The sequence below is a fragment of the Misgurnus anguillicaudatus genome, chromosome 17, assembly GCF_027580225.2.
Source record: "Misgurnus anguillicaudatus chromosome 17, ASM2758022v2, whole genome shotgun sequence".
Lineage (NCBI taxonomy): Eukaryota > Metazoa > Chordata > Actinopteri > Cypriniformes > Cobitidae > Misgurnus > Misgurnus anguillicaudatus.
In genome coordinates this window covers 41,065,919-41,080,343 of record NC_073353.2, presented here as the reverse complement: position 1 = coordinate 41,080,343, position 14,425 = coordinate 41,065,919, and the positions used below count along the sequence as shown (strand labels likewise).

General features: G+C 41.4%; 1 protein-coding gene across 3 annotated transcripts in view; it reads right to left on the bottom strand.

The window, feature by feature from the left end:
• Positions 1-864: 864 nt before the first annotated feature.
• xirp2b (xin actin binding repeat containing 2b) overlaps positions 865-14,425 on the bottom strand; it is a 97,697-nt gene continuing 84,136 nt past the window's right edge. For all 3 annotated transcript variants that reach the window (XM_073854773.1, XM_055215036.2, XM_073854774.1), the window contains 3 exons: positions 5,020-14,293; positions 2,450-2,580; positions 865-1,655 (listed from right to left, as the gene is read on the bottom strand). In XM_073854773.1, the coding sequence (XP_073710874.1) occupies positions 2,489-2,580; positions 5,020-14,293 (9,366 nt within the window). In that variant the 3' untranslated portion in view covers positions 865-1,655; positions 2,450-2,488. The remainder of the gene's footprint in view (positions 1,656-2,449; positions 2,581-5,019; positions 14,294-14,425) is intronic.

The following is a 14,425-nucleotide window of genomic DNA, read 5'->3' as shown; positions in this document are numbered from 1 at the left end:
TTTTGAACCTAATTTTGTAACCAAGTTCCTGCACTGCAAAAAATGATTTTCAGGAAAAAAATGTCTTAGTATTTTTGTCTTGTTTTCAGCAAAAACATCTAAAAATTCCCAAATAAAGATGCTTTTTCTTGATGAGCAAAACAACCCAAGAAAATAAGTCTAGTTTTTATACCAAAAAACATCAAATGTAAGTGACCTTGTGCACAAAACAAGCAAAGAAAATCTGCAAATGGGGCAAGCAAAAAAATCTTGAAATTTTTCTTAAACACTAAATTCAAGAAAAAAATCAAGAAAAATTTGCTTACCCCATTGGCAGATTATTTCGCTTGTTTTATGCACAAAATCACCCAAATTCAACATTTTTGGTCTAAAAACTAGACTTATTTTTTTATCTTAATTTGAGAATTTTTAGACACTTCCACTGAAAACAAAACAAAAACACTAAGAATTTTTCTCCTAAAAATAATTCTTTGCAGTGTATATCAAATACAACAGAAAAGTCAAAACCTGGCTTGCTTTGCTAGAAATCTAATAATGGGTCATGGTTAAATCTTCCATCAAAAATTGGTTTAAAACAAACATCAAAATTAACAAAAAATGAGCCACTGAGCACAAAATCAAGGTTCTGCCAAAGCCATCCCAGTTCCTGAACCATACAGAAAATGACTGAAATGTAGAGAGCAGCAACATATGAAGGGTCTGGATAAATTCTGTATGAAGGAATAATGTAAGATCACTTGCCATGAATACTTCAACTTCATCAGACATTATAAAACAAGACTCTGAGCTGATATGCTTGCAAATGAGGGTAGAAAAGAGGATTAAATGATGGGGGCAATAATTGTGGCTTTGAGAAAAAAAAAATTTATGATGTGATCCCTCCACTTTCAAATATTTTTCATCAAATGAAACAATACCTTTTGGTGATTTTTTTAAATAAAAGATAAAAAGGAGAAACAATGCAAAGTTATTTTCCCATCTTTCTTTGCTCATATTTACCAAGGGGGCTAAAATTTTTGTCTTCAACTGAATATACATCACATTTGTCATTTCTCACAATCCTTATCAACTTCCTGTTACCTCTTCACCTCCATTGTCTTTCTCTCCACCTTTCTCTATCCATCCAAGAGCGAGATTCTCACCCTGCATTCAAAGCTCTTCATCATTGTAATGTGCTTTTCTGTTTCTAAAGTCTCCACAATCCTTCATGTTGTCCTGACAGATTCCCTCGCTCCTCCAGTTCTTCTCTCTCTCCGCTTCATTCCTCCTAAAGTGTGCTCCTCTCGGATGGTTTCCGTCTCTGGTGTTTTGGAGACTTTGAAGTTTCGCTCTTTGGGGGCCAAACCGGTTTCACTAATTTCCTATCCGGAGTCGTTTTTGATGGGGGCCACACGACAGACATTTTGTTGGGGTTTTGACAGAGTTTCTCATCCGGTTTATTTGTTGCGTTTTCAAACGTGTCCGTCAGCGACCAGATGCTGCTTTGTGAGAGCGAATGTCTCCAGTCTCCAATATTTCTCGCATTCCGGGTGGCCATTAAATCCCGCTGCAATCCTTGTCCGAATCCTTCCTCGGAATTCCCAGTAGAATTGAAGAGTTGCTTATAATGTGGCTGGCAGTATAAATGTCCATGGAGGGAGACAAAGTTTCCAAGGCTGTCAAACAAAAGAGTTTCACAATTTATAAGTCGCAGAGAATTTGTGCTGTCTGGATTTGCATAACTTTGCAAATGAGTAATGCACTGCAGGCCTTCTGTATGGACACTATTATGCAGAATACATTATCATATAGTTAACAAATAATCATATGTTTGCATACATATTAAATTAGCACAGATTATGTCAGAATACTTTCCAGAATACTAACTGCACCACTGTGGGGCTTTAAAGTATGTTAAATACTCTGTTTATCTCATTTCTCAAACAGATGACAAAACACAATGTGGTTACAAAATACTGATGTGAGGATTGTCTGCCTGTACAAAAATCGCCATCATGGTGCTTAGCGTCCTCACTAAACCATCACTAAATATCAAGTCAACAACTCATAAGTTCTAGCTCAGAATAGATAATTTATTATAGCATGTTAAAATTACCACTTTGTAGGTGTGAGCAAAAATGTGGCATTTGAATCCTTTTAAATGCAAATGAGCTGATCTCTGCACTAAATGCCAGTGCCGTGGTTGGATAGTGCAGATTAAGGGGCGGTATTATTATAATAAGATCCCCTTTTGACATCACAAGGGGAGCCACATTTCAATGACCTATTTTTTCATGTGCTTTTAGAGAATGTGATATTTTACACATTTTCTAGGTTGATAGAAGCATTGAGGACCCAATTGTAGCACTTAAACATGGAAAATTTAAGATTTTCATGATATGTCCCCTTTAACATTTGCCTTAGCAAAAATACACTACCTATAAAAACAACATATTATGCCATACTGTACCTCAATTTATTTTTACATTGTTCACAGAAAAAACAGGACTTATGGAATTTCTTTTTGTCTGCTATCAGGCCTTCCATGGGATAAACCCTCTTCTTGCACACCGCACACATCTCCGACTTTGGTACTCGAATCTGCCAAGACAGCAGAAGATATTCATTTTTACTCCATTCGGTTTGCTTTATTCATAATGAACATTGCAAGATAGCATAATTTATTTTTAACATCATTTCAGCATCCAGGGCTGTAGTTATGGTGAGAACTTGTTTGGGAAGGACAATTCGGCATCTCCAATTCACCTAACCTGCATGTCTTTGAACCGTGGGAGGAAACCGGAGTATCCGGAGTAAACTCAAAAGATCAAATTGAGTTGGGCCAATGCGTTAAAGGATTACTCAGTTTTAAAGAGCACCTATTTCATTGCTAAAAACAATGTTATTTTGTGTATTTGGTATAATACAATCTGTTTGCGTGGTTTACGGTTAAAAACACATTATTTTCCACATACCGTACATTTTTGTAGCTCCAGATTTCACTCTCTTTCTGAAACGTATGGATTTGATAAGCACCGTGTCCTTGATTGGCCAGCTAATCTGTACGTTGTGATTGGCCTGAATACGTCAGCCGGAAATGTGACGCTCCTTACCATGTTTGAAAGATTTGTGCACAATGCAATGCTTTGGAATTATGATAATGTCAGTCTTCTCTATGTCAACAGGCCCAGGAAGTAAACTGTTGCCTAAAATCTGTGTGTTTGTTGTAGTCCAAGAAAAGAGATTTACATTGAAGACGATAACGGTGCATTCACACGGGGCGTAAGCGTTAATGCTTCCCATTCACTTTTAATGGGTGACATCATGCGTTCCCGAACTGAATTGTGGATCCGTCGGCGCCGCATCAGTGCCGTTGCTCTCGGCAGAAGTTGAAAATTTCAATCAGATCGTCTTATGAAAATAACCTAGGCAGAGCCAGCCAATTACGTTTATGGAAGACCGGATCATAGGTTGCGGCCACTGTGATTGGCTGTTGACCACGCTTCAGACAAGCCTTCCGTCAAGCATTAACGCTTTCGCCCCGTGGGAATGTACCGTAACTCACGTCATCGTTTACTTTGGGGTTTGTACCTTTTGCATATCGTTAACATGTACTACTACACACTTACACACCAAAGGAAATGTAAAAACGTGAATCGGACCATTGGTGCTCTTTCATAAAAAAATACAGATAATATACTCATCCCCCGTCATCCAAGATGTTTATGTCTTTTTTGTTTAGGATTTTTTTTTTTTTTTTGAGGAAAACATTCAAGGATTTTTCTCCATATAGTGAACTTTACAGTTTACAGTTTTGATGCAGCTTCAAGGGGCTCTAAACAATACCAACCTAGACACAAGAGTCTTATCTAGATAAAAAATGTTACCCGAAAAAAAAAGAACAACTTCTCGTCTTGCAGTAGCCATGTGACATGCAAGCACGACCTTTTGCATTACGTAATCACGTGAAAAGGTCACGCATTACATATGTTAACCATACTTGCGGACCATTTTAAACAATAAACTGACACAAAGACATTAATTAGTATCATTCCACATACAACAACGTCTAAACGGTCCTCTTTCTTTACACTTGTAAACACTAGAGGCTAGCGATAGCGCAAATGGCTAGCGCAAGACGAGAACTTGTGGTTAAGTCCACTATATGAAGAAAAATCCTGGAATGTTTTCCTAAAAAAAAAAAAACTTAATATTTTCTCGACTAAACAAAGAAAGACATCTTGGATAACATGGGGATGAGTCATTATCAGGATTTTTTAAAGAAAGTGGAATAATGCTTTAAGTAAATGGGTTAAGTAAAAGTGTTGGGTATAAGTCTCAACCTTCTGTCAAATATTTACCCAGCAAAGGCTTTTTCAATCGAGCTGCTTTAAATGCAGCCATTTGTAGTGTCTGCAGAAGGCTGAATGTGTATTACATCATAATTTGTGAAAATATTTTGGGAAATTTAATGATCCTGCAAGGACCTCACAGATAATCTGGGAAAATGTTTGATGACAGTCATTATCATTGCAGTTCTTTTGAAAAAGCTAATGGAACAGAACTAAAACACTTTAGGGCACTTTCACCTTTAAGATGCATGAAACCCAGCTGATAAACTGCTCATTTTGATTCGTTAAATAAATGTCACATGGCTTAAGGCTTTGTATCACTGCTTATTATTTATGAGGAAACAACACACGCAAACAAACATACAGTAAGACAGATTGTTAATGTTCATATCAAGCTCAAAGTTAAGTGGTAAATTATAAACATGCAAATAAGTGCAGCGAGTCACCTTCACACACACTTACCCAGCTATTAAAAAAAGATCAATTATATTTACTAGCTGTCCTGTCAATGAGAATTTGTTAGATACAGACAACATTTAGGGACATTTTGCACACACACAATTCAACCCTGTTTTGTACCTCAACAGCTTTGCGATTGCTTGCTGTTAATTTTCATTCCCATCATGCACAGCGAGCATTATTGACAAGCGCATCCGCCTCAGTCAGACGGTTGCCGTCGCTTCCTCACCTGTGACGCCTAAGCTTTTAAACACGCTTTCACTTTCCGTCCATGTCTTGTGAAAGTTTTTCATGAGTTCCTCTGCAGAGGCCTCGGGTGTCGCCTTCTCCTCTGCAGTCGTTTTCTTTACGGCATCGGCATATGAGAAAGGCACCCGATGAGATGTTATGCTTTGAGTTTGCATGGAAACCATCGTAGTGCTTTTTGATTCGACAATTTTCGTACCAGAAGAATAATGTTCAGTGACTGTTTTTGTTTCCGAAAAGCCTGTCGGATTGACAGACGCGTCGTCTCTGCGTGTAGACGAAGGGGAGCTGCGCTGGGAGCATCGTTCACTCTCGAGAAAAAGCTCGCTCTTTGAACTTTCAGATGCAATTTGACTCACTCTTGACTCTTGTTCCTCCTGTTTGTTTTCCAGCACTTTGATGGGGGAACTTTGCTCACCCATTTCAAATACATTTTTAATATCATTGATGTTGAAAGCAGGCGCATCCTCTTGTTGACTCGCTTTATTCTCCGTATCAAGCTCCAGGTCATCAGTTTCATTGCCAAGTTTCTCTGTTTTGTCAATTAGGTCTATTTTAATAACTTTCTCTTCTGATATTTTCATCTCGCTGCCCTGAACAGACAGATTTTCCTTCTCTTTTATTGCACTTTCCAAATTTGTGTGATCTGTGTTGGGACTTGAATGCTCAGAAACATCAATGCTATTTTTCTTTTTCACTTTATGAGCTTTTTCAGATACTCGTGATGTCACCACCTCCTTTTCACAAGCCTCTATTGTCTCTTCCTGAACATTTTTGTCTTCAGCGGGTTTACAATCGATTTTAATCTGCCGATGAAACGTGACAGGAGATTCTACAATTTCAGCTTTCTTTCCACAGACCTGTACCATGCAAGCAACCGGGTCGGGTGATGCCCCACGAGAGAGCGTAGCTGTGGCGTTTCTGAGACGGGTCAGACTATCTGCCCTGTTCGAAGAAGGCAATGGAGAAGCTCTGCTTAAGCGAGGCGTCTCAGACCTGCGAGGCGGAGGCGTCGGGGGTGTTGGAGAAGGTGGCGGAGCCGTTCTTTGTGGGGAGTCCGTTCTTTTTTTGGACTCGATGGTTATAAATGTGGGTGAAGGGGAACGCATTCGTAAGAGAGGGGATGGGGCTCTGGGGTCGAGGCTTTTAATGGCATTGGTTTTCTGCTTTTTGCGTTTTCGTGTTGTCTTCACATCTTCCTCAACTGTCTTTTGCGTTTCACACTTCGTAGAACCAATGGTAATCTTTGAAATCCTTTGCGTTGCTCCTTCAAAGACAATCGTTTCTGACGTGGCTTCACATTCGTGCTTTTCAATAGAGGTGGAGTCACCATCGAAGTACATACCTTGAATAAGACTTTTAACATGAGCGAGATGCTCTTTCAGTTTCTGTTCGTTGTGCTCTAACGCTGCGCCTTCCAATTCACTCTTCTCTTCCGGTCCAAGAAGGCAGGCTGGCATTTCATTAAGCAATGTCTTAACAGATTTAAAGTCAAATTTTCCTTTAACTTCCTGTAAATCTGTGATATGAGACAATATCTTCTGGGCTTCATCTTCTTTTAGTGATGCAGCGGAGATCTGTGCCAAGGACTCAGCGGTTTGCTTTTCTGCAGATTTGTTTGTTGTTTCTACTAGAAGATTTTCATTTTCCTGGCTTTCCTGAAAACTCGGCTGTTGGACTGAACTTTCAGTTACGATGACCTCCTCGTAAACCTCTGGGTGTCCCTCATGAGCGGTCTGCTGTGTTTGTACAACAGTGCTTTCCTCTTGTTCATTATTATCTGGTAAGATTAGACATTTAGACTCAGCAGGCTTGGCCTCTGCGAGAGATGTAGATACAGCAGATACAGCACCAGCTGTGCTGCTTTGCTGTGTTGCCTCTTTCTCCTTCTTATTTTTACTCCTCCTCTTCTTCTTTGGCATGGCGGGTGGCTCCTCTGTTTTCTCTTTGGTCTCTTTCTCTACTTTACTCTCAGTCGGGCTTCTTTCTCTGCTCTTTGTCACCTGGACATTATCCTGCATTACATTTAAACTCTGTGTCTGCTCCACTGTAGTTTTCTCCTGGCTGTCTAGCTTGACACTCTTGCTAACTTTCTTTGCTTTTTGACTGTCGGCCTTTTGCACTTTCTGCTCAGCATCCTTAATCTGACTTTCTTTCTTAGGTTTGGATCGATCAGGGGAGGTTTTCTCACTTGTTTTCTCCTCCATCTTCTCTTTAGCTTGACTGACATCTGTGTGTTTTTCTACAGCCTCAGTGGATTCATGAACAGATACATTTTTAGAGTCACTTTGAGGTTTATCTGTTTCGACAGCAGCCTTTATACCTGTTGTATTGTTAATAACCGTCTTTGTCTGAGTAACAGATGTAACCTGTTGTACATTGGTGGTCACGGATCTCTTCTTTTTCTTTTTAGTAGATGTGGTGGTGGTTTGCGGTTTACCAGATGATGACTGCAATGATTGATTAGAAGTCAGTTTTGGTTTGTCGGAGGAAATAAGAAGAGATTCTAAAGGAGATTTCTCATTTGTGGCAGTGATCAAATCCTTGCTCAAGGGAGCGTCTGTGAGAGCCAGCATGGGTGAATCATACGATTCTGTGGCAGATTCAGATTTGGTCACACTGCTTTGATTGAAATCAAATGATATGCCTGCTTCTGATCGTGCCGCGCTCACACTCTCTGAAGAAAGCATTTCAAGAGCTGCGCTGACTGACTCGTGCATGTGGATTTCAAAAGCAGGGGAGCGTGGCGGCGTGCAGCTGTCTCCCCTTTGCTCTCTGTACTTCTGTTCTGCTTGTATTAATGGGGTTTTGAATTTGCTTACTGTGGATTTGTTTGGTGGTGGAGAGGCAGGTGGGGTGAGCATCAAGGGAGCAAAAACTTTCTTAGGAGGCCGCGGAGACTCGGGCGGCTGTTTCATAAGGGCTGACTGGATGTCAGAGGAAATAAGCGTGGACTTGACTGATGAGGTTGTGCTCTGAGTCAGCTTTTTGCTGACATTTGTCACTGTTTCCTTGTGCTTGGTCACTTTTGCAGCCTGTATGTCTATTTTATCATAGGATATTGCTGGCTCAAGCTTGGGTACTTTGCACAACTTTGGAGCTTTGACAGGTTTGACAGTCATTTTAGTAGGTTTGGCTGGTGTTATGTTGGGTAAAGGCAGGAGATCTAGCTCTTGCTCGGTGGGAGGGGGAGGTAAGAGGTCATGCTCAGAGTCGGCTGGAGGAGGAGGTGGGGTTGGTGGAAGGGGGAAATGATCAAGATCTGACTTTGCAGGACCACAAATCGGAGGAGGAGTGGGGGGAAGAGGAAGATCATGATCACCTTTGATGCTCGGCGGTGGAGTGGGAAAGCAAATGCTATCGTAATCTGGAGAAGGTGAAGGAGGAGGTGGCAAAGGAGGTTCGGGCTCAGATGGTGGAGGTGGCAGATAGATTTCCTGCTGCTTTGATTTCGTTTTATCCAGTCTGATTAAACCCTTGCGGCTGCTTTTGAGGTTACGGAAGTCCGTCTTTAAAGTTTTGACACCATGTGTCTGAACTATTGTTTTGTGTTCCAACACTGTGGTCTTTGTCTCCTGGCTGCATGTTGTAGTTTGACCTGTGATGGTTTTGCTCTCCCGAGACGTATTTTTGTTTTGCATGGATTTAGCATGCTTTCTGGTGTTTTTCTGAAACTCACTGCTAATATTAAGATTTTTAACTGCAGGGGTGGGCTTCTGTGTCTGCATCTCTGATGGAGGCTGGGTTTTGATGGGAACTTTGACCTTTTTTATTGGTTGCCTCCGGGGAATCGTTGGGCTCGCTCGCTGCGCTGTTTCCATTAAGGACTTTATCGTGCCCTTAACGTCCCCTTTTATCACATCTTCTTTCTCTGATTGAACTTGCTCTTGGGTCTCATAGAGTGATTTTATGGACAGCTTCACATCACCCTCTGTGCTCGCCCTGCGTTGCATTCTGGGAGAGGAAGGAGGTTCGAGTAAGAGCTGAATCGTACCTTTCACATCCCCCTGGACACCAATCTCCTGCTGGCAAACTTTAACCTCATTTGAAGCTTCTTGTAAGCTTTGAATTGCCATATGAACATCCCCCTTTACTATCTCTTCCCTCTCTACCTCTCTAACTGCACGCTTGGCCTCCTCCAGCGATTTTAACATACCTTTGATGTCACCTGGCACTAAATCTTCCACGACAACTTCCACCTTGGTGGAGGCCGAGTCTTTGAGCGATTTTAGTGCTCCTTTGATATCACCAGGAATGATTTCTTGCTTTTCCACTTCTTTGGGCTGATTTTGGGCTTCCTCTAGAGACCTCAGGGTTGTATGTATATCACCTTTAACAACCTCTTCTTTCTCCAGAACAACCGACTGGTTTATAGAGCGTGACAGTGAGTTCATAGCAGCTTGCAGGTCTCCTTTAACAATCTCCTTCTCTAAATGATCAAATGAGACAGTAGGCTCAGTCATGAAAACTTTGACTGCATTATGAACATCACCCGGGACTATATCCTCTCTGTCGACCAGACGACCGATTTGTGCTTGATTAAGTGTCAGACTGCGTTTCATTCCTTTAATATCACCTCCGATGATTTCCTCTTTTTCAATTTTACCCGTTTCGGCCTCATCCGGCTCGAGCTGCAGGTTTTTGAGGTAATCCAGGGAACCTGACTCGATGCACGTTGAAAAAAATCTCACATGACCTTTTTCTGATTCATCCACTTCAATTTTCACAATCCCCTCTGTATCTGGATTGCAAAGTTTCTCCAGGCACTCCTTCACATTCCCTTTGACTATATCTTCTTTCATATTGCTTGATTCCTCATGTGAATTAAATAAAGAGTAGATGGTCATACGAATGTCTCCCTTTTCGTCTTCTTGAATCAGAATACCCCGTTTTGCTGTGCTCTCCTCTTTAAGCAGATTGTTCAAGGCTTCTTCAATGTCACCTCTTATTATCTCCTCTTTTTCCACTGTGGTGCCACTTTGCTGGTGAAACAGCTGGTTCACGGTGCTGTTGATGTCTCCTCTCTCCTCTGCATTTACAATGACTCCCTTCTCAATTTTCTCCTGTCTGTTGAGGAGGTTCATCATGATGTTTTGTAGATCTCCTCTAATGATTTCTTCTTTTTGGATCTGGGGAGCCTCTTTATTCATTAGATTGTATTTAGCCATACGAACATCTCCAATTTCATCTGCCTCTATGATGATGCCTTTGGAATCCACCATTCTCTGTGTGTACAGTTCATCAAGTGTCGCTCTTACACTTTTACCAATGATTTCAGTTTTCTCTACACTGCTCTCATTAAATTCAGTGAACGGAGTGGTTTCAAAAAGCCATGTTGTCGTTTTCACGTCTGCCTTGGGGATTTCTTCACGCTGTACTGGTTTAGTTTCATCACTTTCTTTCAAATGATCGAGTGGATTCTTTTCGAATAGCCACACAGACTGTTTAACATCCCCCTTCAGCTGTTCGTTCATGACAACAGTCTTCATCTCATCTGCTGAATTTTCGTCATGGATCTGATCGATTGTGTGAGTTTCAAACATCCATTTTGCTGTCCTCACATCTCCTTTATGAATTTCACTCATACTAACAGTACGTACCAACTTTTGAGAAATTGCATCAGACTCGAAACGCTCTTTGTTTGTCTTAACATCACCTCCTTGAACGTCTTCCACAGTTTTATTCAATATTTTCACATCTTCTGCGATCGTATCGAGAGGTTGGGTCTCAAACCTCCACCTCGCTGAGCTGACGTCACCTTTTTGGATGTCTTCTTCTGTAACAGCCTTTAAGAGGTAGACCTCATCTGTTTCTCTAATTGAGTCCAGAGGCTTAGTTTCAAATAGCCAGCGGGCTCCAACCACATCACCTTTCTGTATCTCCTCTTTTGTAAGTGTAGTCACTTCATGGTAATGGCCTTCTTTATCCTGAATGGCATAGAGAGGCTGAGTCTCAAACATCATGGCGTATGTTTTCACATCTCCTTTCTCCTCATCCTCCCGCACAACTTTCTGCAGTTTTCCTATTTCAGACTCAGAAGATTCATCCTGAATCTGATCTAATGAGTGAGTTTCAAAAATTAATCTGCCTTTATCAACATTCCCTCCCTGAATATCTTGTACCGTGCGTGTTCCTTTCAGCTCATCAGATGTATCTGAGATTGCATATATGGGCTGGTTTTCAAATAGCCACTTGCAGTTTTCAACATTTCCTTTTTGTATATCATCAGCTTGAGTGTTCCTCAGCTGTCTCATGAAATCCTCCGAGGTTGAGCTCATCACTTCAGAAGATTGGTTCTCAAATATGTATTTCATCCGGGACACGTCCCCTGACTGAATATCTATCTCGGTCACACTCTTGAAGGCCCCTGTTTCTTCACCGGTAATGTTCTCAAGGTTCTCCGTCTCAAACAAAACACGTGCCATGCTTACATCTTTCCCGTGAATGTCCTCTTGATTCACAGTCCGAGTTTTTAACACGGTTTCTGAGTTCTCCTGCATGTTGTCCAGCTTTTGCGTTTCAAAGAGCCAAGTGCATGTCTTCACATCACCTTTTCGAACTTCGCTGTCTTTCTCACTCCTCAACTCTTCTTTTTCATATAGCATGTCCATAGGTTTGGTCTCAAAAAGCCACTTACAGGTTTTTACATCACCTTTTACTATTTCTGTCGTTTCTCTAGTTACCTGTTCCTCATCTTCAATATTGCTAAAATACTTAATAGCATCGAGAGGCTGGGTTTCAAAAAGCCATTTTGCTGTCTTTACGTCACCAGATTCTACTTCTTGTTGGGTAATGCCCTTGATGATCTGAAATTTGGCAATACTCTCATCAAATTGGTCAATAGCGTGAGTTTCGAACATCCACTGACAGCTTCTCACATCTCCTTTGACAATTTCTTCTCTGCGTACTGTTCTGACTTCATGATAATGACCCGAGCTGTCTTGTAGTGCATATAAAGGCATGGACTCAAACAGATCTTTATTTGATCTCACAGACCCAGTGGTGACACCCTCAACTTGAATCTTTTGTTTTTCGTCATGCTGGCTCAAATCGTAAGTTTCAAATATTTGCTTGTAGTTGCTTACATCTACATTTTCGAGATCCTCCACATTCACAGATCTTGTTATTTCTCTTTTCTCCTCACTGATCTTCTCCAGCGGTTGGCTCTCAAATAGCCACTTTTGGTGTCGAACGTCCCCTCTCTCCTCGGACGTCATTGTTTTTTTGAGCTTCCCCACCTCTGCGAGCTCTTTCATTTCATAATTTGGAGCAGTTTCAAAAAAATGTCTGGCAGATTGAACATCACCACCAATTATTTCTTCTGCGCCCGCAGGTCTGGCATTTGAATCATCCTTTAAAATGTCCATCGGTTGCGTCTCAAACACCCAGCAATTTCTGCGTACATCACCCCTGTAACTTCTATCGATTTGTTCAGTGTCAATTGTTTTGATAAACTCTTTCGTTTCCTCTCTAATGTCTTCCAAACGCTGGTTCTCAAACAGCCATCTTTGATGTCTTACGTCACCTTTTTCTTCGTCTGATGTTACAGTTTTCTTAAGTCGGCCTATCTGATCATCTTCATCTTCGATGTTCTCCAAAGGTTTATTTTGAAACAACCAGTTTTGGTGTCTAAGATCACCTTTTTCTTCTTCGATTCCCACCCTTTTTTTAAGTTTGCCCACCTCAGGCAGTTCTTTCAGCTCATCCACTGGACCGCTTTCAAATATGTGTCTCACGGAGCGCACGTTTCCTCCGATAATCTCCTCTGTGGGGACAGGCCTGGAATTGGAATCATCTTTAAGTGTGTCCATGGGCTGGGTCTCGAAAACCTCGCAGTGTCTGCGTACATCCGCCCCAAGGATCTCTTCTTTCTGCTGATTTTGAAGACTTTCCCACTGAGCATTTATGGAGTCTAGTCTCTTTGTCTCAAACAGCCATCTTCCTGCTTTCACCTCTCCAATCCGGCTGTCCTCCATGGAAATACTTGAGATGAGCCTAACCTTAGAGAGGTCTTGATCGATCTTATCCAAAGGCTGGGTGTCAAAAAGCCATCGTGACGTTTTAACGTCTCCTTTCTCTGTCTCTTCTCTACGGACGGACGTAACAAGAACCATTGCACCCGAGTTCTCTCTCATGACACACGTGCATTGTGTCTCAAAGAGCCATATGATTTTCTTTACTTCTGACTTGATCTCTTCCATCACAGACTTTAGGATTAAAAGCTGCTTCTCGTCCATGGTTTCTGTGTCACCCAGAGAATCCATTTCTTGGTTTTCAAACATATACCTCACCGACTTGACATCCCCTTCGGTTGCTTGTTGCGTGAAGATGACTTCTTTGGTTTGCTCCTCATCGGCATGTATTTTATTAAGCGTATCCATTGGCTTTGTTTCAAACATCCAGGCCGCTGCACGTACATCTTTTTTTCCAACTTCGTTTACTAAATAATTCCGTTTAGCTGAATTATTATCCAGCCCCAGAGTATCCACGGGCTGCGTCTCAAACATTAAAGCGGTATTCCTTACATCACCTCCAGCGATGATTTCCCGCTGAACAATTTTTTTGCTATCCTCCTCATTATCTGAAGAATCATCTTTAATGCAGTCCAAAGGCTTGTTCTCAAACATCCAGCGCATGGACTGCACCTCACCTCTGAAAATCTCATCCCACTCCTCGTACTCCTGATCCGGGCTGCTGTTTGAATTGCTGCTGGGGTTCTCAAACTGGTAAGCTGCATCCTGAACTTCTCCGACCGCTTCCGCGTCCTCATCCATCCCAGTGATGTCGTAGTAGAAATCTCTCTCCAAATCTTTCCTGAACTCAGGGTGAATGTGTTTGCACAGACGTTTAAGTTCTAATAACTCTCTTTGTCTGAGGTATTTCTCCTTATTTAGTGTTTGTTTTGTTGGCTGTTTTGGGGGTTCAGGGAAACTCTCCACTTCTTCTGAGGGTTCCTCCAGTAAGTCTGATGGGTATTTTGGGGGTTCAGGGAAACTTTCCATCTCTTTTGAGGGTTCCTCCAGTAAGTCTGATGAGTATTTTGGGGGTTCAGGGAAACTTTCCATCTCTTCTGAGGGTTCCTCCAGTAAGTCTGGTGGGGGTGGTGGCAGATAATCAAAATCTTCATCATCAACAGCAGGAAAGGAGCTTGGTTTTGTATTTTCTGTGGCAGTGGTGTTCAAAATCTCTATTTCGCTTTTCATGGCTTGATGGGATACATCTGATGGCAGCTGTGAACGGATGATGTTACGCTCAATCTTTTGGGGAGAAAATATTAAATAATATAATTTAGTAAAGCACACTCAAATGACTTTAACTGTAATTGAAATACAGTATCTGTATTTGTACACTTTTTATTTTTTACTGGCCAGAAATATGTTTTAAATATA